The sequence below is a fragment of the Cydia strobilella genome, chromosome 10 (genome assembly GCF_947568885.1).
Source record: "Cydia strobilella chromosome 10, ilCydStro3.1, whole genome shotgun sequence".
NCBI lineage: Eukaryota > Metazoa > Arthropoda > Insecta > Lepidoptera > Tortricidae > Cydia > Cydia strobilella.
This window is the reverse complement of record NC_086050.1, coordinates 13,610,551-13,633,619: the sequence shown is the minus strand read 5'-3', so window position 1 is coordinate 13,633,619 and position 23,069 is coordinate 13,610,551. Positions and strand designations below refer to the sequence as shown.

Here is a 23,069-nt window from a genome sequence, read left to right as displayed (position 1 = left end):
GCCTTATGGAATGGAAGATGGTCCGCCGTACGTCCGTTAAGGACGCAGCGATGAGTGAGAGCGAGAAAGAGATATTCTGACGGACCAAAAATGCGGTCCGGTACGCCTGTGTGTTATTCTTAAATTACTTAAGCTCCCCATTCACACTCCTACATGGTAGTCCGCCTCGTAGTCCGCCTCATTATGTAGGATTGTGAATGTGGTCGCGGGACTACATGGCGTTCTACAAGTCCTATAAGCCCCGCCCACCGCTGCAGTCCGCCGCGCAGGATTGTCTGTGGGTTGACGTTCTACTTGAGTTTAGTCCCATAGAAAATTTGAATTTCGCCCCTTTTTCTACTGACGAGATTTGCTTGACCAGCATAAGTACCTAGCACGATTCAGGATTTTACAACACAAGAGACTGGTAAATATTCAAGACGGAGGACCTCTGTAGATACTACAGAGCATTCCCCGCGTGCCTCAACATTGTAAGGTGGCGCTTTCTACTATTAAGTCATTTTATGCTTACAAAATATTTCACCTAAATGAGGGCTAACGCGTATGAATTCGCCGCTAGGGGCGCTAGTGTAGATGGTGGTCTTTTCCATAATGTTTTCTTCTTCTTCTTCTTCTTTTAAAATTATGGCTTCAGCCCAGTCCACATAATGTTTTCCATAGTTCGAAATATGTTCGAAATGTCAAATGTCACTTGTCACTTCAATGACTGACAGCTGACTTCCGGTTCGAGCGCCATCTTGATAGTTAGCATCGTGATTAATTACTTTGTTTTTTGCTCATTAATATTGTTTAAAGTGTAATATCGATAGCTTATTATACAGTAAACTAATGTGGTAGTGTGCAGTGAATGGAGAATTAATTTTGAAGCGCGTTTAACCACCATCTTGGAGTCAACGGCCGTTAGTCCACGTGCTTCTTGTAAAGTCTAGCTATCGATTTACAAGAGCTAACAAATCACCGTACACTGTCTTGTACAACCGTACAATTTTTGTCGTTTTTAAACCTCTTAATACCTTGATACTGGCGAAATAGTCCCACTGGGCTGAAGCCATAATTTTAAAAGAAGAAGAAGAAGAAGACTGACAGCTGTTCATTAGTCTTTTGGACCACCATCAACAGAGGCGCCAACTGGTGAGCAAAAAAACGATAGCCCTCATTGCTATTTACGACTTCTAAACGTTAATCCGACTTGCCTGGCCGCTGGCATGGGCATGCACAAAAGTACAATTAAAGCATATTAACAAATTAGCTATGTTATCATTTAAGGACACCATCTAGTGAGTTTAGACAAAAAATGACACAATCACACAAGTCCCCATACCTATTACGTTTTAAAATTATCTGTGATTTTACTACATTACGTTTAATCACATCACGCGGTAAATTAGCTCAAAATGCATACAACATTGGTTCAGTTCAAGTATTACTTTATTATTCACAATTTTCATATTATTTTTACTCTTGGCAAGTAATAAGACAAGTTAACTCTTTTATGGAGGTATAAAACAAGAATAAAAATCCAAATAGGTAATAAACCTGAGAAACGTTTATTACGTTTACCGTTGCAACTTGCACCAGATACTTGCTAACGCAGTCTGAGGCTACCGCCAACATCGAAAAACGTTATCTGCCTCTCTATCCCTGTTGTATTTTCGGGAGATAGAGAGGCAGATAAAGAAATTTAGTTTTTTGCGGTAGCGCCTCTGATCTCCAAACAAGTATTACATCTAGATCCGTTCGTAATAACTTCTTACCTCTTGAGTCCACGATACGTTTTCGTTCTTAATCAGTTCTCGAAGCACGGATTCGGTGCAACGGTAAATTAAAATAACCGCTTCTAACATAGATAGGGAAATAGTGTCATGATCAGCTATTAACTTTTAAACGCATATATATGTATTATCACGCGGGTGATATCCGATAGAGGTGCAAGGGAGAAACTGCAGGCCTGTTTTGGTGATGGTGCGGATGGTGATCAGGAGTCGCTGGACGGGAGGGAGGCAGCTGATAACTGCCATGCAGCGTCTTGGATTGACTATTGTTTCAATAGATTTGCCGTCAACCAGTATCTAAAAATAAGTTAATTTGAATTTATGATATGTACCTGGGTGAATCAACTATTTCTTGTTGTTATTGTGTCCTGTCAGCCAGGGGAAAATATTAGCACAGTTTGTTAGACGGAATGTTGTATAACAATCCACAAACGTGCTTATTAGTGGTAGCTCAGTGGAAAGGAATTATATCTACCACAAAAATGCATGTTTGGTTATTTTAATTACCATAAAATTGGGGTTTTAAGTGACCCAGGAGAACGTAACCATGGCAACGAGTGACAAGAAATAGTTGATTCACCCACCTACGTTATAGAGGATATATTTTCAACCCTTAGCTATTTTGCGAGGTGAATGGTATTATAGGTCATACTGAGTAACATTTACTATAGGACCAACCCCGAAATCGAGAAGCCGCTTTTTGGCTGCCCTATCCCAAAATTAGGTAGAATACAAATTTATATAGTTTACTATAGTTGGTCAAGCAAATCTTGTCAGTAGAAAAAGGCGCGAAATTCAAATTTTCTATAGGATGATATCCCTTCGGCCCTCATTTTTTAAAATTGCCGCCTTTTTCTACTGACAAGATTTGCTTGATCAGCTATTGTTATTATAGTTTATTAACTGTGGTACACTGGTCAGCTGTGAAACTTACTTCGTATCCTATTATTTCCTCGATTACTTTGGGTAGCTTCCACTTGAGACTAACTGTATGATGTGACACTCTTCGCGCACACGGTTCTTGGACTCTGAGCTCGTCCAAATACTTTTCCATATCCTGTCAATAGATTATGGAAGCAAATTACGTATTTAAGTGCAAGATGGGAACTTGGGAAGAACCGGTGAGAATATCAAAGCCTGTGCCGAATTAGCTTGGTCCGACTATATCTTTTAAGGGCCCTCCACGCTCATGCGCTAATCAGCAAAATCGACTCCACACTCGCGTTCGCGGCTTCGCGCCGCGTAGTCTGGAGCGGGCTATAGATGCAGGATGCAGATATCGTTGGGGGTTCTCTGCCTTTTCGCCGAAAATTGTATTGCCGAATTTCACTTACCAACCAACTTTTCGCAGAAGTCTCATTTGGCCGAATTTCATTTCTCAACTTTACATAATCCAATCTTTTTTTTTTGTTAGGAGGGGAAAATGCATTACGCATACCACCCGGGTGCGGGGGGCGACCCGAGTGGTTATGTGGGACTCCCGTCTAGGCTAATGAGGCCACGGTGTACCCACTAAAAAACCCCCATATGCCGCCTCGCCGCCCTATTGGTGGGGTTACAGGAACGCTTGCGCTTGTCATCCGCGACCCCACCGGCGGCAGCCGCCCACGAGCGCGGCTCCTTCGCGAAAGCCCGAAGGCCCTTCACGCTAGGCGCGCCAGATGGTAAGACGCGCCTTCCTCCTCGGCTTCCATTCTGTATTGTAGCGGACCCCCCCGAGCCCGCCACAAGGAAGCCACGGGCGCCAGGAATTTCCCCGGCGCCCGGCGACAGATCAGGTCTATGGTTCTGCCGCAAAACCACAACTCGGCTGCAGAGGACAGGGAGAACGGCACATCGTAACACCGACACTCCTCTTCCTCTGCAGCCCCACCAACGCCGCTACAGCGGAACGGCCCCGCCAAGTTCGCAGGGGATAGGGAGAGTGGCGCATCGAAATACCATCACTCCTCTTCCCCTGCGATCCCACCTCGGCCGCCGAGGATAGGGAGAACGGCTTACCGCAATACCGACACTCCTCTTCCTCGACAGTCCACCTTCGGCGTCCTCCTCGGGCCAGCCCGCACCTCAAACAGGCCGGCCCTGGTTGCCTCTTCGCTTCACCGTGGGTGACCAAGCCACGGTTACTAAGCCCCTCCACCACGACAAGATGAGCAACCCGCGGGGGGTACATAATCCAACCTAACCTAACCCAACCTAGTACGTCATTTTCATTTCCCAACTATGGGGTTGGGAAATGAAATTATCATCATCATCATCATCATCATGTCAGCCGATAGACGTCCACTGCTGGACATAGGCCTCCCCCAAGGCTCGCCACTCCGACCGATCCTGTGCCGCTCGCAACCACCGAATTCCCGCGACCTTCACCAGGTCGTCGCTCCATCTTGTTGGAGGCCTACCGGCAGTTCGTTTTCCGGTACGCGGACGCCACTCCAGAACCTTCCGGCCCCACCGGCCATCAGTGCGAACTAATTACCTCAAGTGCGCCGTCTTGTAAACAACTGCGTAGGTACTTATATTTTACGATCGGTGCTAAGCTAGCTTGGTTGACTAGGGCATCAAATGTGTCTCGAAATTGCAGCCACTGTGTTAGGTCTCCGTCGAAGCTAGGGAGGCTAATTTCGGGATATTTTATCGACTCACCGAGGGGTTGCTGCGGCGGGGCTTGCGGACTATGGTCATTTGGTGTTGAATCGGTATCTACCTTCGCCAGCAGCTTGCCCTTAGCGCTAAGTCGGTAAAATGTGTCCTCAAATGACATACGCTCGGCCTCGTGGGCTTCGATGTCCCCTTCGTCGCTGCACAGTGTCTCGATCCGGTCCTGTATCTCAGAGAAATCATTGTATAACTTTGGTAATTGTTCTAGTCTTAAGCTTATGTCTACAATTATTTCGGCCGTCAATGCACTTGAGTCGATTCTTTCTATAAATTTATTAAATACAGTTAATTTTCGCTTACAGACACCTCGTCTATTTTTTAACTGCCTAATTTCTAACTCTTCTAGAGTGTTTTTGGAAGTTTCTAACATGATTAAGAACGATTACAATTTACAATTTGTAGGAAATAAATCGATTACAATTAAATTTGGTAGGGAGATTTGGTAGATAGGTTAGGGAATGCCAGCTCACTTGCCTTCTCGATTGATGCTCGTGCGCGTGGCGTAGCTTGGTGATTGCCCTCGCTTGGGCGCTCCTTCTGCCTCTGGTGTGGTACCACCCACGTGGTCCCTTTGGTGCTTGCGGTAGCCGTTCCCTGCTGCGGCTGCGGTGCCACGCACGTGGTCCCGCTTTGGTGGCTCGGTCGGCGCCTGTCGCGTTGGCTCAGGCCGCTCGATCGAGTGGTGTGGTCGCCTCCTAGTCACCTCTTCAGCTTCTTCAGGTCGGCGGAGCCCCACGCGGTTGCTGCCTACGTGGTAACGTTGCTCTCCCGGCCTAAATCAGGATACGCGGCGATTCCTCGACGTACCGGCTCGCAAATTTTACTAAATTTACTAGCGATTCGCTTTAAAGTACTGAGATTAACCGCGATTTAAACTCGGGGTCACCATTATGTTCAGCGTTGGAGGTAATGGCGACCAAATGAAAGCAGAGAATCTGATATCTTAATTTAATGTTTTACAGAAGGCTGGTTAGAAAAAGTGGGCTTATCTACATACATGTAGAAGCTTATATAGTAAAGTACAGCGCCACACTATGACACTACGGATTGGTTAGGAACTATTACATACATTGACATAGCTAACAGCTTATTGAGCACTTAAACTAGTACACAATAGTTTCGGTAGATGTCACCTTTACATATCATAGGACGATTGAGAGACTTAATCTGTCTAGATTAGGTAAGTAGGTACTTAGGTATGCTAATACCTACTTATCTGCTACTTGTTAAGATAGGTCTTAACACCATGGCTACGATATCATCGGCAAACCGAAGGTGAGTGATGTACTCGCCATTTACATTGATACCTCGTCCTTTCCAGTCCAGAACCTTGAAGGCATCCTCCAATGCAGCGGTGAACAGCTTTGGGGAGATTACATCTCCTTGTCTGACTCCCCGCTGCAATGGAATAGGCTTCGAGCTCTGGCCCTGTAGTCGGACGGACATGGTGGCGTTTTCGTACAAACACTTCAGCACTTCGATATACCGGTAGTCAATTTGGCACCTTTGGAGAGACTGCAGCACAGCCCAAGTCTCGATCGAATCGAAGGCTTTCTCGTAGTCCACAAATGCAAGGCAAAGGGGGAGGTTATACTCCTCAGTCTTCTGTATAACCTGCCGCAACACCATCGTTGGGATGTATAGTTTGGCTCAGGCCTCTCTCATTTCAAAAATAAACAGAGAATCGTACTGTCTTTGTCTTACGCTGGGTATAATTTTCCTGGATCTTATTGACTGAAAGGTTGTAAGTATTTGCCAGACTATAATATGTAAAATTCAAAATTGTTTATTGCATATCACATTACACATTATTAGGTGGGAGCTTATAAGTAGGTGGGTTAACATGTGACACCCTGCAAGGGCACAGCAATATACTTAGAACTAACATGCATTTAAATTTACATTGTTAATCATGTTTATGGTTTAAAAAATCATTCACATTGTAACATTTGTTGACTAAAAATGTTTTTAAGTGTTTATTAAACATCGGCAGTTTTTCAATATTTTTTAGGGAGTTTTGTAGGTGGTTGTATATTTAAATTAGCATGTAGTGAGGGCTCGATGAGACTATTTTTAGTTTTGAGAGGGGTAATTGAAGTTAGTTTAAGTTTCTATTGTTCCTTTTGATTTTTGATGCTGTCGGAGTAAACAACTCCGTATGTTTCCTAACAAGTTTCATGATTCAAGGATGTACATTGACGGTAGAGTTAGTATTTGGGGTTTCTTGAAAAGAGGTCGGCACGACTCCATTTGATCAGAATTTGTTATTATTCTGACGCATCTCTTTTGGAGAATGAAGATCTTATCCATGTCAGTAATATTACCCCATAAAACGAGACCGTAAATCATTCTTGAATACGCGTATGCATAGTATACAGAACCCCACGGGGTAGGGTCCGTGGTGTAGGGTTGGAGCCGGCGTAGTTTTTATCGCGTATATATATATATATATATATATATCTTTACTTGAAAATAATTGTAGTGTATAACTAGCCTTATGAACCGATTTTGCATGTACAACCAGCCTTAAAGTTTGTAGTCTATGATTGTTCATTATTTTAGTATGTGGGTATTTTTGCACTTTGTAATTTTTCCTCAGTCACCCGTTGACCACGAACGCTGTAAAGAGTTCGAAACGTCGGGATGTATTATAAATTCAATATACGCGATATAATCCGTTTTCATAGTTTTATTTCATGAGTAACTATCGCGGTAACCGAAGACAATATTAAGAGTATAGTCGTTTTATCATTGCTGTTTCAAATATTTTTGCTACTGTTGAGAGAAGTGAAATGGGCCTATAGTTATTTATGTCTTGTTTGTCACCTTTTTTATGAATAGGTTTTACTACTGAGGTCTTAAGAACATCAGGAAAAATTCCTTCCGAAAATGATTGATTTATAAGCCACATCAGTGGGTGAGTTAAAAAATCCGCGCACGATTTAATCAAGGAGGAGGGAATTTCATTTATGCCGAATGAGGTTTTATTTTTTAGATTTTTTATTATTAATTGTATTTCTTTAGGCTCTGTTGGACTGAGAAAGAATGATTTATTTATTGCATTCGTTAATGGCCCTCTGTTTTTAGCTGTTGATTGAGTGCTTCCTATGGCCGTAAAGTAGTTTTTGAAGGTGAAGGAAGGAAGGCTATTTGTGTTGGTTCATTTATTACTGTTTCATTTGCGTTCTTAATTTGAAGATTATATTTTTTTCTTTGTAGTTTATTTTTGTTCGTTACACAGTTAACGATTTTCCACATAGTTCGCGGTTTGTTATTCGATTTTTCTTGTTTATTTTTATTGTTTATTCTTTTTGATTTGCTTATAACTTTTTTTAATACTTTACAATATTGCTTATAGTGACAGCGTAATACCTCACTTTTAGTTTGAGATACAAGAAGTTTTAACAATCTTTTATTTTTACATGAAATTCTTATATGTAGTTCTTATCTTACCGATTCTATGATTGAGGCGGCCTTTGAGATTTCCACTGGCGATGTTGGACTGAATATTTCATTCTGAAAAACGAAGGCATAATGAACTGAAGAGCAATACAAGGTGTAACAAAAATAGTGGGGATCCGTTTAAGGGCATATTCGGTATCGTGTTCTGATTAGGAAAAGGCAAGATTTTTTAAAACGCAATTTTTTTTTTACTTCTATGGGGCAGGTCGTCCAAGTGGGCCAACCCGCCATACAAAGGCCAAATTTTTTTTGCATTAAAATTTTTTTTCTTCTACTTTTTACGAACACGATACCGAATATGCCCTTAAACGGATCCCCACTATTTTTGTTAAGGGCCCTCCACACTCGTGCGCGATTCACGGCGCGAAGTCACGAACGCGACTGTGGAGTCTAGTTCGCTAATCAGCGAAATCGGCTCCACATTCGCGTTCGCGGCTTCGCGCCGCGTAGTCTGGAGCGGCCTTTACACTTTGTATAAAAGGGACAATTTACGTTTTTTTTCCCATACCTACCTAGTTACAGGGGGGTGTCACTACGCAGTTTAGGTACATTTGGCCGGCGCGCCTCTCGGGCAGGTGTATGGCAGTGGGCTGCCGCTCGGCTCGAACGATAGTTGTGTCACGTGGCGCTCGCGCAAAATTGAAAATACACAATGGCGTCGAAACCTAAATCTCGATCTAATCCGTATAAAAGATATTGTTCTGTTTACGGATGTCTGAATAAACGGAAGAACAATACCTACCTACTTCCGTACGTACGTATTCCGTGAGAATCAGACATACTATCTCCGGATAAAAAAATTATGTTTACAGAATCAACGTTTGTAATTCCTACATACTTATCTTAAAAAAATAAACAGTGGTCCAAAACCTTGTCAAGTGACAACCCCGTGCCGTCTCTCACAGCTCGGTCATACAACTGCGGCGCGCAAAGAAGATTCACGGTTCGTGCGCGGTTATAAGTTTCAATTTTGCTTGCAGGCGGCGAGTATAGGTATAATTTTATACCTAAATTTGACTTTTGTGAAGGAGTGAATTTTCTGTACGGTAGTACTATTAGTTATTCTGTGCTAGTTATAATACTTACTTAATTGAAAATCGTTATCTGCCTCTAATAGTGTAACCCGTTCGAATTAAAAAACCGCATTTCGATGTACACGTTTGGCACAACAAAACAAAACAAAATTTTTGACCCGCAGTTCCTAAAAAAAATCCCGAGGGGGGGGGGAGTGGTAAAACATTATTTTTTTGTATGAAAAATTTTTTTTTCCAAAACCTATCGTGTGAGGTATCATACGAAAGGGCTTTTTGAGGCTATTCTAAAAATATATCACATCATTACATTTCGGCCATTTTTTTTTAATTAAAACAGATCTGAAGGATACAATCTTGATATTTTGTGTCAAAAACAAAACAAACTATACCAACTGATGAAAAGGCGCAGTTAAAGGGTTAAAGAGGTATTTCCCGTTCGATATATGGATATTACGTATCATTTTATGATTAAAATGTACTGTATCTGCAGTACAGTTCCATAAGTCTCGTAAAATAGGTATTGAAGTAGAACTGTGTTTGTAAAATTAAAAAAAAAATTGTTAATGATATTATTTTCAAAATTGCTTTCTTGGGGTTGGATATGAGGATATCACGTATCATTTGTAGTATATTGTACAAAAAAAAATCCACCATATCGTATCTGGAGGAGCCCAAACTTGGTATGTTTCGAAAATTCTTTTTGTTTTAATTTAAAAAAATGGCCGCAATGTAATGCTGTGATATATTTTTAGAATAATCGCCCCATAAAGCCCTTTCGTATGATACCACACACGATAGGTTTTGGATTTTTTTTTTCATACAAAAAAAAAATGTTTTACCACTCCCCCCCCCCCGGGAATTTTTTTTTAGGAACTGCGGGTCAAAAATTTTGTTTAGACCTCTAGTATGCGTGTGCCAAACGGCTAACCTGTACATCGATATGCGGTTTTTCTAGGTTTTTCTTTGTAATTGGGGTCGAGCGGCTTCCGCTATATCACTCGCACAAGCAAAGGCTACCAAAGAGTCAGATAAGGATTTTCGATTTTTCGATGTTGACTGTAGTAGGCTACTTTGATATACACTTACTTGTGTACTTATAACAACTTATCCAGAATTTAGCGCGAACTATATTTTAACGAATAGTTTGATTATTCCATGCATTGAATACCTACGCGCTACGTACTTGACCCATGCAAGGCCCAGTGCCTATATAGCCCATTTTTTAAATTATACTTAGATCATATTTACAAAAACGTTTAACATAAACGCAACATAAACGGTAATGTTTTCTATTAGTCTGTCGATGATTCATAGTTTTATTTAAATATTAAATAATAAGACGGGCCTTAAGTACATGGGTCAGTTAAGGCCTTTAAAAACTCTTAATTACCAATATATTTGTTTTAAAATTATTTCCCATTTTGCCTAACATCATCGTCCTAGCTTTGTCACGGTTTTTTGAAACAGTTCATAATGGAAGCCCGGGGTGAACAAAATTGTTCTACAGTCAATCGATTACTAATACTTTAGTTATCACGACAATATAATTAACCAATAAATACCTGAAACAGAAAGGAACCATCTTTTGACGGTAATTTCGACTCGCTTGCTTCTGCAACTTTTCCAGTACTATGGACTATGACATGATGAATCGGGGTAATGCAGCCAATAATGAAATCATCCACCTGCAAAAGCAATGTAAATTATACAGATAGTGCGACATAAAATTAATAGTAGAAATTAAATGAAATAGAACTAAAAAAAATCCTTAGTAAATTGTTGCCATGTTTAAGCATTTTACGTCAAAAATGTGACAGTTACATAGGAAGTGGCGCCCTCGTTTATTTTCTACAATTTCTTGCCGGACTATAGTCTGTGTTTTAAAAGAATATTAAAATGCGTTTTCAGAGTAATTGGCTTAATACCACAGTCAGGCAATCAGACAACATATTGTAGAAAATAACGCGCCGACACGAGCCTCAATAAAAAAAACAATACAGAAAGAAAACAACCAACAGAAGTGAACAACAGGCAGTCTTATCGCTAAAAACCATCACCACCACCACGTCCACTAATTAGGTTATATAATCAACAAAACAAGGAATATCTTTATTGTGTATAAATAAGGATGGATTTAAAAGATATTGGATGTAATATAGTACCTAACCATCAACCACGAGTCATATATGACAATTTGTGGTGGTGTTATAAAAAAATAAACTTCATAACAACGTAAATATTTCGTCGAAAAAAATAAACTTTTCCCCACACCACCAGCTCGGCTCTCTTTGTACCTACTTCAACAACTGATAAGAAAGTTGCATTTAAGCCACATGTGAGGCAAAGTAATCTGATGCAAATTTTGAGTTGTGTGCTCATGTTGGCTGAGAGAATTGACTTTTAAATGATGATTTTGAATTATAAATATTTAATATAATTCATTTGGATTTTAATTGATTTCATATTGTTTGATGTTTTACAGTTGGCATTTTCCTCGCGTTGGTGTGGTGAATAATTTTGTTTTACTCCGTGGCAAAAATTGTTTAACCCTAGTGCCTTTAAAACCCTCGCAACGCTCAAGGTTCCACTTATCGAACCACTCGCTACGCTCGTGGTTCAATTTTGGAATCTTTCGCTTGCTCGGGTATCAATATTGGCACGAGCGGTTAAACAATAAGTTTCCCCTCTTGAAAAACAAATAACAATTTTTGAATAATAAAGTTTTAATATTGTCTTCGGTTACCGCGATAGTTACTCATGAAATAAAACTATGAAAAACGGATTATATCGCGTATATTGAATTTATAATACATCCCGACGTTTCGAACTCTTTACAGCGTTCGTGGTCAACGGGTGACTGATAAAGTTTTATTTTAAGGAAATCAGTAGTTGCTCCGAAACAATGTGTCCTTCCCCTTTTACCATGGTTTCAAGAAATATGAAGAAAAAAAAAACATTCAAGTCTAATAAAGAATTTCAATGGAAAATATTTCAAACATGATGGATTGAGCCACTTTTGAGTTTTTCCAAAAAGACAGCAGTGCTACATTTTAAGTGTTCTTTCTGATGCTAAAATATTGACGTACACTCAGACACGATTTTGCTCAGCTCCGTTCGGAGAGTAAAGGTTAGTAAACATTTCAATATGATACAGAATTGATAATTGATACGTAGGTATTTTAACTTACATATTGCAATGGAGCCTGAAAGAGCCTTATATGAGAATTATGTTTTTTTTTAAAGATAGATCACCCTCTTTACCTTATGACTTGTTAGGTCCATAGTTGAAGTTTGTTGTGGTTGTACCGTTAGAGTATTTCTCGAAATATCATTTATAATATCAGTCATCACTTTCTGCGCCTGTTCCTTTATTTTATTTTTAGATATTTTCTTTATCTTCTGTTTAGTACCATGCTTAGATATACTATCAAGGTCGGGTGCAGTAATATCAATTTTTAATGTATATTCATAATTTTTTACTTTATTTTCTACGCACCGAAGATTGCTATTCATCTCGGTACTTTTTTCTGCTGTGATATATTCAGTATTTGTTTCAACATCTGCTACTGTACATAAATAGTTATTGTTATAGAGCTGTTCATTCAGTACTTTATTGTTGTGTTCTTCAATGTCAATATCATGCTCGTATAGATTATTTAACATTTCTTTTATAGAGCAATGGCAAGGTCTTGCCTCTGCGGTAGCGTCTGTTTTACATCTACTACAATTTTCTGGACTTTTCACGACACCAACTTTACTTATTGTACTTTTTGGATCACATCCATGAAGCCCGTAGTCATATTTACGTTCCACTGTTAATTAGAAACGTCATTTTTAAAAGTATTTGTGATATCGAGACTGAATAACTATATATGTCGACGCGCAGGTGATATAATTGGTAAATTCAAATAATGGTCGCTTATATGACGTACCTACGATTTATCATAAAAACTTGTAGCACAGTCTTATGCTCTTAAGAGTACGTTCCCACCTAGCATGTTCCCACGTGCATCTAGCCATTCCTAAATCTAGTTTATGCTTCGAAATATATATGATAGACATTCAAATTCATATTATGAACACAAAATGCAACTTACTTAACTTTCGTTTCCACTCATCTTCAATATATTTTTTTACAAGACTAATAGTTTTACAATTTTCCTGAGATCCTGCTAATGATGCTTGTCCTTGATAAGGGCATGACGAACACTCACAAAACGAACACTTGCACATAGCAGCGTCTGTAAAATCCACTGTCTGTGGTATCAGTTGATGATTTTCTACTATAGTGGTATAAAAGTTATGATGTTCCTCGATAGGCTTTCCAACCATATCACCACCGGATACGCATCTAAGACTGCAGGAGTTGCTTAAGCAACTTTTGTGAAGACTTTTTAACATTTTAACTCCCGGTAAACTCAGGCAATGCTGAATGCAGTGAGCACACGAGCAAGGCGAATACTGGCAGCTGTCTGATTGGCCGACGTCTTCAAAAAGAGCTATGGTTGCTGGATTCTCTCCGTCATAAATGATAGATTCGGCATGACAATTTGAATAGTTGCATGGAGATACTTTGCAAATATTATTCTTGCATTCAAGACGATTTAATATTAAATCATCGTGTGATTTATTTTCGCATAGTATGCGATGTTCAATGCTGTTGCTATCGTAGTTTTTGGAAAACTTAGTGCACTTCTCGCAATCACAGGGTTTACAATTGCAGGGATCAACGAAAGAAGGCAATGAACGCCTCGACAAATATTTGCATATCGTACACACCCATGCGTTACAAATAGCTGATATCAATTTAAAAATATTATATGTATAAAACTCCTCTGACTCTGATGACAAATTGATTTTTTTCGAGCCTGAGCTATCACTACAGGAGAGTTCATTGCAGCTATCTAGTGATTTAATGGTGAATTTCTTTTGACAATTCATTGCGATTTAGGTACACAATAGGTTGAATCCCTTGATATGCTTTCCCGCAGAATAAAATTCGAGAAGTTTGGACCATGACCCAAGATTAATAAAATATCCAGGACTAACGTCAGACCCCGCTTTCACATGTAGAAAGCGGGGTCGCACTTTGTTCTAAAATCGTTTAGTTTTTTAATATAAAAATCCTTCGTACGCCTTAACTTAGTGTTATGGGTTTAATTTTGTTTTCTGGGGAGTCTTCATAACTCACTTATAACTTAGGTGACCAAATTTCTGTACATGAAAAGGAAATAGATAAGTAGTAAAAGATAAGACATTCGCTGGTTGGGGTATAGCAAAAGGGGCCCGATTTTAGGACTTAGAAAATTTACGAGCAAAATTTTTTTTTTGCATTTTTGCTCCTTTTTATTTTTTTATTTTCAAGTAATCATTAAAATAAGCCTCTTTTATTGAGAGAAGTTTTTTTATAAACTTGATCATTTAGGAACTAGAGCGATCTGAAGTTGCGAGTTCGGCCATGGGATTACTAAGGAGCCAGACACTTAGAAAATTTACGATGAAAAAAAATAACGTTTTTCTCCATTCTGCTTTTTAACCAGGCGTTAATTTTTTCAGTAGTTAATTTAATCACACGCGTATGTCACAGTCGCTTTTTTCCCCAAAGAGTAATGTTTTCACGATAGTCACACTAAGTTGATAGATAGGTAGGTTAGGTTCGTTAGGTAGCTTCAGATGCCCGAAGGGCAAACCGCCCAGAAATAGGAGCCCCGCGTAGCGGGGCTCCGTCGGCTCAGGGTAAGAAGGGCTTGTTCTCGGAAATATTACTCTTTGGGGAAAAAAGCGTCTGGGACATATGCGCCCCCTTTGGACCGCTGTAGTTCTTAAACGGGCAAGTTAATCAAAAAATTGTAATCAATAAAAGATGCTTATTTTAATGTGTTCTTTAAAGTTCTAATCAAAAAAGTTGCAAAAATGAGAAAAAAATTTTTTTTATGAAAAATTTCATGTCCTAAAATGGGGCCCCTTTTGCTATACTCTGACCCATTCGCTTTAAGTAGGCAAGTAACTTAGAACACGTTATAACTATATGTACCTACTACCTTGTCACACAGGATTGTCCAGGTTTATGGGAAAGTCTTATGAGTAACTCGAGATGAGTTCCTCATAAGATTTATTTATTCTTGCTGTGGCCCCCCCTTACATGGGAGCTTTTAGTATGGTGTAGTTTTTAGATGAAATCTGTAATTTTCTCATCATATTATTAAGTTTCTGAAAGGATGTTCTTGTATTTTTTACGTTTTATTCAAAAATTGACAATTTGCTTGTCAGATTGTCAAAACCAGAGTCGAAATTGTCATATTATTATGCTTTTTACCAATCGAAATTGTGCAAAGAGTTGGATAATTGGTAAAGAGAGAGTAGAACAGAGTAGAATTACGCTTACATTATCATGAAGGAAGAAGGGAGAAGGGGGGACGTATCATGAGTGCGAAAAAAACAGGCAACCAATTCAAAAACGTGACCACTTGGAATACTGTATGTATGGATGGTATAGAAAGGATGCCAATCTCTTATGGCAGAATTGTTGCAAAAGTGACCGCTTTCAGCTTTAAATAATAGTTCCTAATCTCTCCGGTGGCGCTAGTTAGGCTCTGGGACATGAGTATAACATGAACCATATAAGGCAACAAATAACCCGACCAAATTACGTAGGTTGTTTTTGGTAGTATTTCGGTGTATGGTGGCGCCGCCTAATTACTGTCTTTTGATGGACACTTTTCATACATAGAGATTTGGCTCCTTTATATAGTCTCTATGGTTGTGTAAGTACTTGCTTTACGGGAGCCACTAAAAACGTGGCCCAGCGTGGTGCGTTCTAACTGTAGCACGGAATAAGAGAGTACCTAATTAGTATTTACTTATAATCATAAATCAACTGTAGTCTGCACGTGCATCATAAGAGATCGGTGGCCACTGGATTAAATAATGCTTTTGTTTGGCGTGTTTCCAAACAGTTGTTTCCCTGATAATAAACTAAAAAACCGGCCAAGTGCGAGTCGGACTCACATTCCAAGGGTTCCGTACATTACACAATTTAAACAATGTATTTTTTATGTGAAACGTGCGTGAAATTGTTTTTTAAAGACTTAAAAAACAAAATACCCGTAGGGGTTGGATCAAAAATGAAATAATTAAATCCGACTCACGCTTGACTGCACATTTTTAATAGGTTTTCCTGTGATCTATAGGTAAAGATCTATTTTGTGTATTTTTTCAGTTGTCAAAATGTTAGACCCAGTAGTTTCGGAGATGAAGGGGAATGGTAATTTTTTGCATATTTTCTTAAATAACTTCTAAACGGTTTATCTTAAAATTATTAAAAATATAAATTTGAGATTCTCACAATGTGCTGTTTCATTTGATATGTAACACGATATAGTTTATAAAACTTTATTTTTTAATTTTCTCATTTACCCCCCAAAAGTGGCCCCCATGTTTAAAATTAATTTGTTTACGTTACATGTCCGTCTTTGGGTTACAAACTTACATATGTATACCAAATTTCAACTTAATTGGTCCAGTAGTTTCGGAGAAAATAGGCTGTGACAGACGGACAGACAGACAGACAGGCAGACACACGAGTGATCCTATAAGGGTTCTGTTTTTTCCTTTTGAGGTACGGAACCCTAAAAACTGGAAAAAGAACTACAATTTGTGGAAAGCTGTAAAAAATAATGATGTGGTTGTTAAAACGTCAAATATGTAGTAGTAAAATAAAGTTTTATTTACTTAAATATACTTTTTTTTATTGACGTGTTACGTGAAATCATGGAAATGGTCATTTGTGATGAAATTTATTCTGTAAAAAGATCCAGCATCATGTTTTGTTTCAAAATATCACGTATTTTCTTCGCTCTGAGTAATTCTGCCATTTGTACCTAAAAATAGAAGAATATGGAGAATATCGAGAAGCGTTGGTAATCAAGTGGTATAGCGCGCGACTGTCCCGGCTTCTACAGTCGACGTTAAAAAATCCTAATAGGAGAAAAAAGGCCTCCCAAGAGAACTAAAAAGCTCGTGGTTTTGAGTACAAAAAAGTAAATAGCATAAAATTTCTCAAATTTGGAAAATATGTAATGTGCCACTTTTAATTAAACGACAATGACCCACGTAGCTACACTCCACTCTAGCTAGGTGTCGTAGATACATACATACCATGACAACTAATTAACGATTTACAAAGTTTACCTCACTAGCCACAGGTTCCTGTTCTGTAATGCCGTGTATTTGTGATTTATCCACAAGAGCGCTTTTAATTACAATCTTTCTATTGATCGTATCATCACTTTTATCGCATTCTTTTTCTATATTATCTTGTGATTCATTTTTTACTTTTGTTATTACTTTTAACACTTGTTCATGTTGTTCTAAATGTGTATTATAGTTCTTCAGTCTATCAATGTTAACGTTTTTTGCCCTTTCTACTTCAAGTGATTTATTCGCTTCTTTTAATTTTTTTAACTTAGATTGGTTAACAATTTCAAAACACTCTGAGTAGTCTGAGTCTGAATCGTTTTGTGTACTCGCGTTTGCTACCCCATTTTTTTCTTCAATAACCGCTGTTTGCTTTATAGTAGAGTCACATTTACTACTGCTCAAACCATTTAAAATCATATACAGCGACTTTTTCAGTTTTTTAGAAACGCTTTTAAATTCCAAATTCGCTTTTTCGTACTTATGTAAAATCTTAGTCAAATTAATACTAAATTGCTTAGTATTTAGCACTGTTTTATGTATACTATTATAATTGACTGTATTAGTTTGCTCAACGTTACATCTTTTTGTAAAAAATTGGTTTAAATGATCAAATAAGACGTCACCAGCAACTCTGTTTTCGATATCATTTGGATATTTATGTTGTCGCTCACGTACTAACTTGACAGTCTTGACACCAACACTATTGATTTTATTAAAATCAGATTCGATATTAGAGCAATGGTAAATGTTATGCTGATTCGTATAATTAGATATAACATATTTCCGAACTTCAGTAATATTGGATTTTGAACCATTTTTCGTAAGATTGTCAAAAATATTTGTATCAGGTAAGGAAATAGTACGTTTGCTGCATCCTTTGTTTTGATATGATAATACCGACGATTCTGTGATTATCCGTGTAGAGCTGAATCCCGATGAAAATGAATATGAACTTGTCTTGTGTACATTTTTCATTGGTAAAAAATCTCCAAGTTTATTTAAACGAGGATAAAAAACTGCTGAAATATTGTTAAGTGAGTTTTTGGGTGCAAGGGCATTTGTATTGATAACAGCAGTTAACACAGTCTTATACTTATCAAACTGAATCGATTTCCTTTGATTTTCCTTAATATTGTTCTTTGAATTTTGGTTACTATCCTTAGGAACAGGTAAGCCGGCAACTGTATTTTCTTTTATTCTAGGTTGTTCCGGCCGTAATATTATCTTATTTGGATCGTATGTTCTCACATTGTTCACGTAAAATATATTGCCACGTCTGAATTTATCATGTGCGTATTCATTGCATTTATATGTTGGGTTTTTTTGCTCTATAGAGGGTTTGTTTGAGCCTCCATGATTGATATCCGGATTTAGTTTGTATAAATCGTTTTGAGCTTCAGAGTTTCGTACACATTGTGCAAAATTACACATATCACATTCACAATTCGTATAATCAATTGAATCTGAGGTATGTTGAGTTTTACACGTTGCACATTTACTGAATTCAGGACATGTTAACTTTTGGAATGGTTTAATATCTCCATACCGCAACGACGAATAACAAGTCAAAGCATTTCCTTGGGATTCGCATATGATGCATTCGCATTTACTGCACGCACATTTCTTATTTGAATAAGCTTTATTTGTGGTTATAGGACGACCCAAAAGTATATTGGTTCCAAAAGGTATGTCATGCGTTGGATATTTTTTTTGAAGACTGTTTATTTTCGCAGTTGAATTCTTTATCTCATTCCTTGCTGCGTCCATGTTATTCCCAACACATTTAACAGGTTTACCTCTAAAACTACAATTTTGAATACATTCCATACAGTGACAAGGCGTGCAATCGCAAGTTGTTTCTTTTACGTTATCTCTATAGAGAAACTCATTTCCTGAACGAGACTGTACGTTAATAGTATTGAACCTTAGGTTATTCAGTGTGCAGTCTTGACATTTGCAAGGTTCACAATCACAATATTCGTCACGAGGTGCTATCGTTGGCCCCATAAGACACCTGCAAATCTTGCAAGAACAAGCGTCATATGCTTCTTTTATTCGTTTTAAGATATCGTATTCTCTTAAGGAAAATTTATTAGAGCTTTCAAATGCTTCTTCTGTATTAACTTTTTCGTAATCATTGTATGGTAGATTCATAACTTGTGCACTTAGTTGTCCGATAGTGGGACTAGATGCGTTTTTGGAATTCGTATATTTTTCGTTCAATACTTCGGCTTCGCTGCTATTGTTTTTAGTAATACTATAATAATCTATTCTATTAAATTCATACTTGTTATGGCCGGAAAGACTAGAATAGCTTTGGCTAATGATTTCTGTACTAAATGTATCCATTTTCAAATATTAGTTTATGTTGTTGGAAAATAATATAAATTACAATTTCTTTAGTATTAATTTCTTATTTTCCTTGAACTTTAAATAATAAGGGTTTTAAGCAAAGTAAAATAGAGCGTTATAACAAGTATGATCGTTTCCGTTTAGCGTGTTAAGATTTAGCAGGTTATCGTTAAGTTTTAAAAGATTTGATTTATAATGCCTGAGAATAAAAAACATATGTTAGGTATTTATTAGTAGGTAATCATAATATAATATACTTCGCAATAGATGATCTAACGATATCTAGGCCCTATCACAAAGAACTTTACAAGCAAATGTACAAGTACAATATTGTTAAGTTGTAGATAATGACATGCACAATTATTACATAAATACACTCGCGTGCGAAAGTATTGCATCACTTTTGCATTTTTTTAACTGCATTCAAAATATTTGTAAACCGGTTAATTTCGCTAAATTACTCGTATTTTAATGTGATCGTGTTCCTTGAAGTTTTAGCTTTACGAAAAGTAAAAAAACATGGACACCGGCCCAGTATTTTTCAAATTATCGGCATTTTCCCGATTTGTGAGCGGTTTCACGTTATCACACGCACGAGTTGCGCTACCCTTGACCCCTATAAAACGGGGGCTAGAGGAGGGGTTGTTATCAGTCACTTATCATAAGTCGACCGGTACACATTTCGCATATTTTTCCGTGAAGAAGACCTGGAAAAATGGAAACCACTGAAGCTGAAGTCCGCCAAGTCATCCAGCTCTTGCAAGAGGGGTGTAGCTAACGTTCAGTAGCTGCCGCGCTGAATTTAAGCATATCTAAAGTTTGCAGAGTTTACCAGAGGTTCCAGCAGACTGGATCCTTTACTTCAAGACAAGACCAAGAAGCGGCCGCAGAAAGTGTACATCAGAGAAGGACGACCGCTTCATTGTCATAACATCTCTCCGAGATCGACACCAGACAAGCGTTGCCATCCAGCAGGGTCTGCATGAGGTACGAAGAGTGGTTGCCAGTGAGTAGACAATAAGAAGAAGACATAAGAAAGCGAACTTGACACCCAGGAGGCCCGCATCGGGGCCCAGATTGCTGGCGCGACATCGTACAGCCCGAAGAGAATTTGCTGAAAATCATAAGGGCTGGACCATTGAGCAATGGACCCCAGTTCTCTTCTCGGACGAGTCCAGAATGTGCTTGAATGGATGTGAACGAAGAGTCTACAGAAAGCGAGAAGAACGGTTCGCTGGTACATCACTGATATTCTGGAGGAACATGTTGTTCCTTATGCCAGTATTTTTGATGAGGGGTTCATCCTAATGCAGGATAATGCCCCGTGTTATACCGCTAGGGCCACAGCAGCCTTATTCCTTCTCGAAGTGGGCATCGACACCATGGACTGGCCAGCGATAAGCCTGTACCTTAATCCCATTGAACACGTGTATGGGACTACCTGAAAAGGAGGGTTCGGAAGCGGATTCCTGCCCCGGCCTATGTTGAGGAGCTGAAGGGAGCCTTGAGGAAGTGGGCCGCTATTCCTCAAGATCAAGTTAGAAAATTAATTAGGTCTATGAATAACCGCTTGATTTGTGTGAGGAGGGCTAGGGCTAGGGTGGCAATACCAAGTATTTATTTAATAATAATATTAATTTATATTGTATAAAAAAATGACTTTTTTATTCTTAACTTACCTGATTTATTTTTGGAGAATTATGCGACTACTTTCAGTTTTTTGAAGTTTTTAGTCTTCAGATTCGAAATTCCACTGAATTTACCAATTTTCTAATGCGTTACATTATAAGCTTTCAGTTGATACCAAGATATTGGGTCCAGTTGAAAAAATGCAAAGTGATGCAATACTTTTGCACGCGAGTGTACATATCAGATCTACAAGTTTACAATCTACAAATATTCACACTTAACAACGCGTAACACAAAACATGGTGCTTATGGCAAATGTAGATTTACTTATTCCTACAATTTACACATTTGTTAAAATAAATAATTCAAATTTAAATAATAAATTACATACATAAATTACCGAATAAGTATATATACATAGGGAGGATCGATCCCCAGAGACCATGAATTGTGTAGGTGTACCTACATTTCCATTTCCGCACGTGCGGAATAGTACATTGTGCAACATGCCAATGGGGCGTAAGTGCAATATTACAAAGGAGAGCATAGTTAAATCGCGACGGCTTGCCGGAGCGATTTATAGACTCGAGTTTGCAATATTATTACGCCCCGAGTTACACACAATGTTTTTCATCACACTTGCGATACAAAAATGAAATATAAAGACAAAAAATTGTTGGTTCTAAAACTAGAATCTTCATAACTCCCTAGGAAAAACGCTTTTTCTATTATAGTTCCCGCTAAGCCTGCATGCAATTTCACATTTACTGAACGAGTGTGATGAAAAAGTATTACTGTCTATGAGGGAAAACCCTTTTGTGCCCATATGCATTGTAAATAAAGTAGGTAGCAGGAAAACTTACTAGTGATCGTTTATTTTTTAGGAGATTAAGTAAGTTCAATAACGGTTATCATATTCATATTGAGGGTACATTGTTTTAAGGAAATATTCGGTTATGGTTTTGAAAATCACTAATTTAGACTGACTGCAGTGCAGCCAAAGTGCAGCTTCTTGCATACTTCAAAGTTTTTTTTTATCTTTATTTATTTATAGAGGGTTTTAAGTTATTACTTTAAAGTTGTCATTTTATTGCTGTTTGGTTGTCATCGAGGGGGGGACGGGGGACACTAGGAATATAGTTAACGTCATTAAAGATAGAGGTGATGGCGGAGATTTGAAAGAATGAAAGAAAAATTGCGTAAAGGAGACTTCCGATTATGCAAACTACGTCACCAGATGTCACTATAAAATTGATTCAATTTGAGGAAATATGGGCCGCTTGGCAACACTGGCGCACGTGTGCGGCAGTCTGTAAAGCCCGTTCCAACTACGCGGCGCGAAGCCGCGAACGCGAGTGTGGAGTCGATTTCGCTGATTAGCGAACTAGACTCCAGACTCGCGTTCGCGGCTTCGCGCCTTGATTGGCGCATGAGTGTGGAGGGACCTTAAGGTAGGATCGCACCATTTTGACGGTTCGGTGCGATAGTGTGGAACATTGTGGAAGCCCACGCCAGTACTTGAGTACTACCTATTCATAAGGGCTCTCCACACTCATGCGCGATTCTCGGATGAGTGTGGAGGACCCTCTAGAGCCGCTCCAGATTACGCGGCTTCGCGCCGCGATTCGCGCATGAGTGTGGAGGGCCCTTAGAACTTCTCCAAGGTCGCGGTGCTGGTGAGATGGTGTGTTACGACCTTTACTTTAAGCTCACTCCAGACTACGCTACGCGAAGCCGCGAACGCGAGTGTGGAGTCGATTTCGCTGATAAGCCTTTACTCTTTAGGGCCCTTTACTCTTTAGGTCCCTCTCCACACTCATGTGCGAATCACGGCGCGAAGCCGCGAACGCGAGTGTGGAGGGCCCTTTTGGAACACTGATTCAAGGTCGCGGTCTGGTACGCTATAGAGTACGATATTCCACCTGTTCTCTTCTGGCAACCCTGAGGCAGCTCTCCGTTC

The 23,069-nt window shown here is 38.8% G+C and overlaps 3 protein-coding genes across 3 annotated transcripts in view; 1 reads left to right on the top strand and 2 right to left on the bottom strand.

Annotated features, from left to right (window-relative positions):
• LOC134744616 (spondin-1-like) overlaps positions 1 to 23,069 on the top strand; it is a 313,657-nt gene that overhangs the window by 83,987 nt on the left and 206,601 nt on the right. The window lies entirely within an intron of this gene.
• On the bottom strand, positions 1,847 to 10,611 carry LOC134744710 (uncharacterized). Its single transcript, XM_063678629.1, has 4 exons — positions 10,492 to 10,611; positions 7,887 to 7,949; positions 2,707 to 2,829; positions 1,847 to 2,069 (listed from the first exon to the last, which is right to left on the bottom strand). The coding sequence occupies exons 3-4, from the start codon at positions 2,824 to 2,826 to the stop codon at positions 1,881 to 1,883; spliced, it is 309 nt and encodes a 102-aa protein (XP_063534699.1). The 5' UTR covers positions 2,827 to 2,829; positions 7,887 to 7,949; positions 10,492 to 10,611; the 3' UTR covers positions 1,847 to 1,880.
• Positions 16,726 to 19,490, bottom strand: LOC134744950 (uncharacterized). Its single transcript, XM_063678897.1, has 2 exons — positions 17,104 to 19,490; positions 16,726 to 16,784 (listed from the first exon to the last, which is right to left on the bottom strand). Exons 1-2 carry the CDS (start codon positions 19,475 to 19,477, stop codon positions 16,726 to 16,728), a joined length of 2,433 nt encoding a protein of 810 aa, XP_063534967.1. The 5' UTR covers positions 19,478 to 19,490.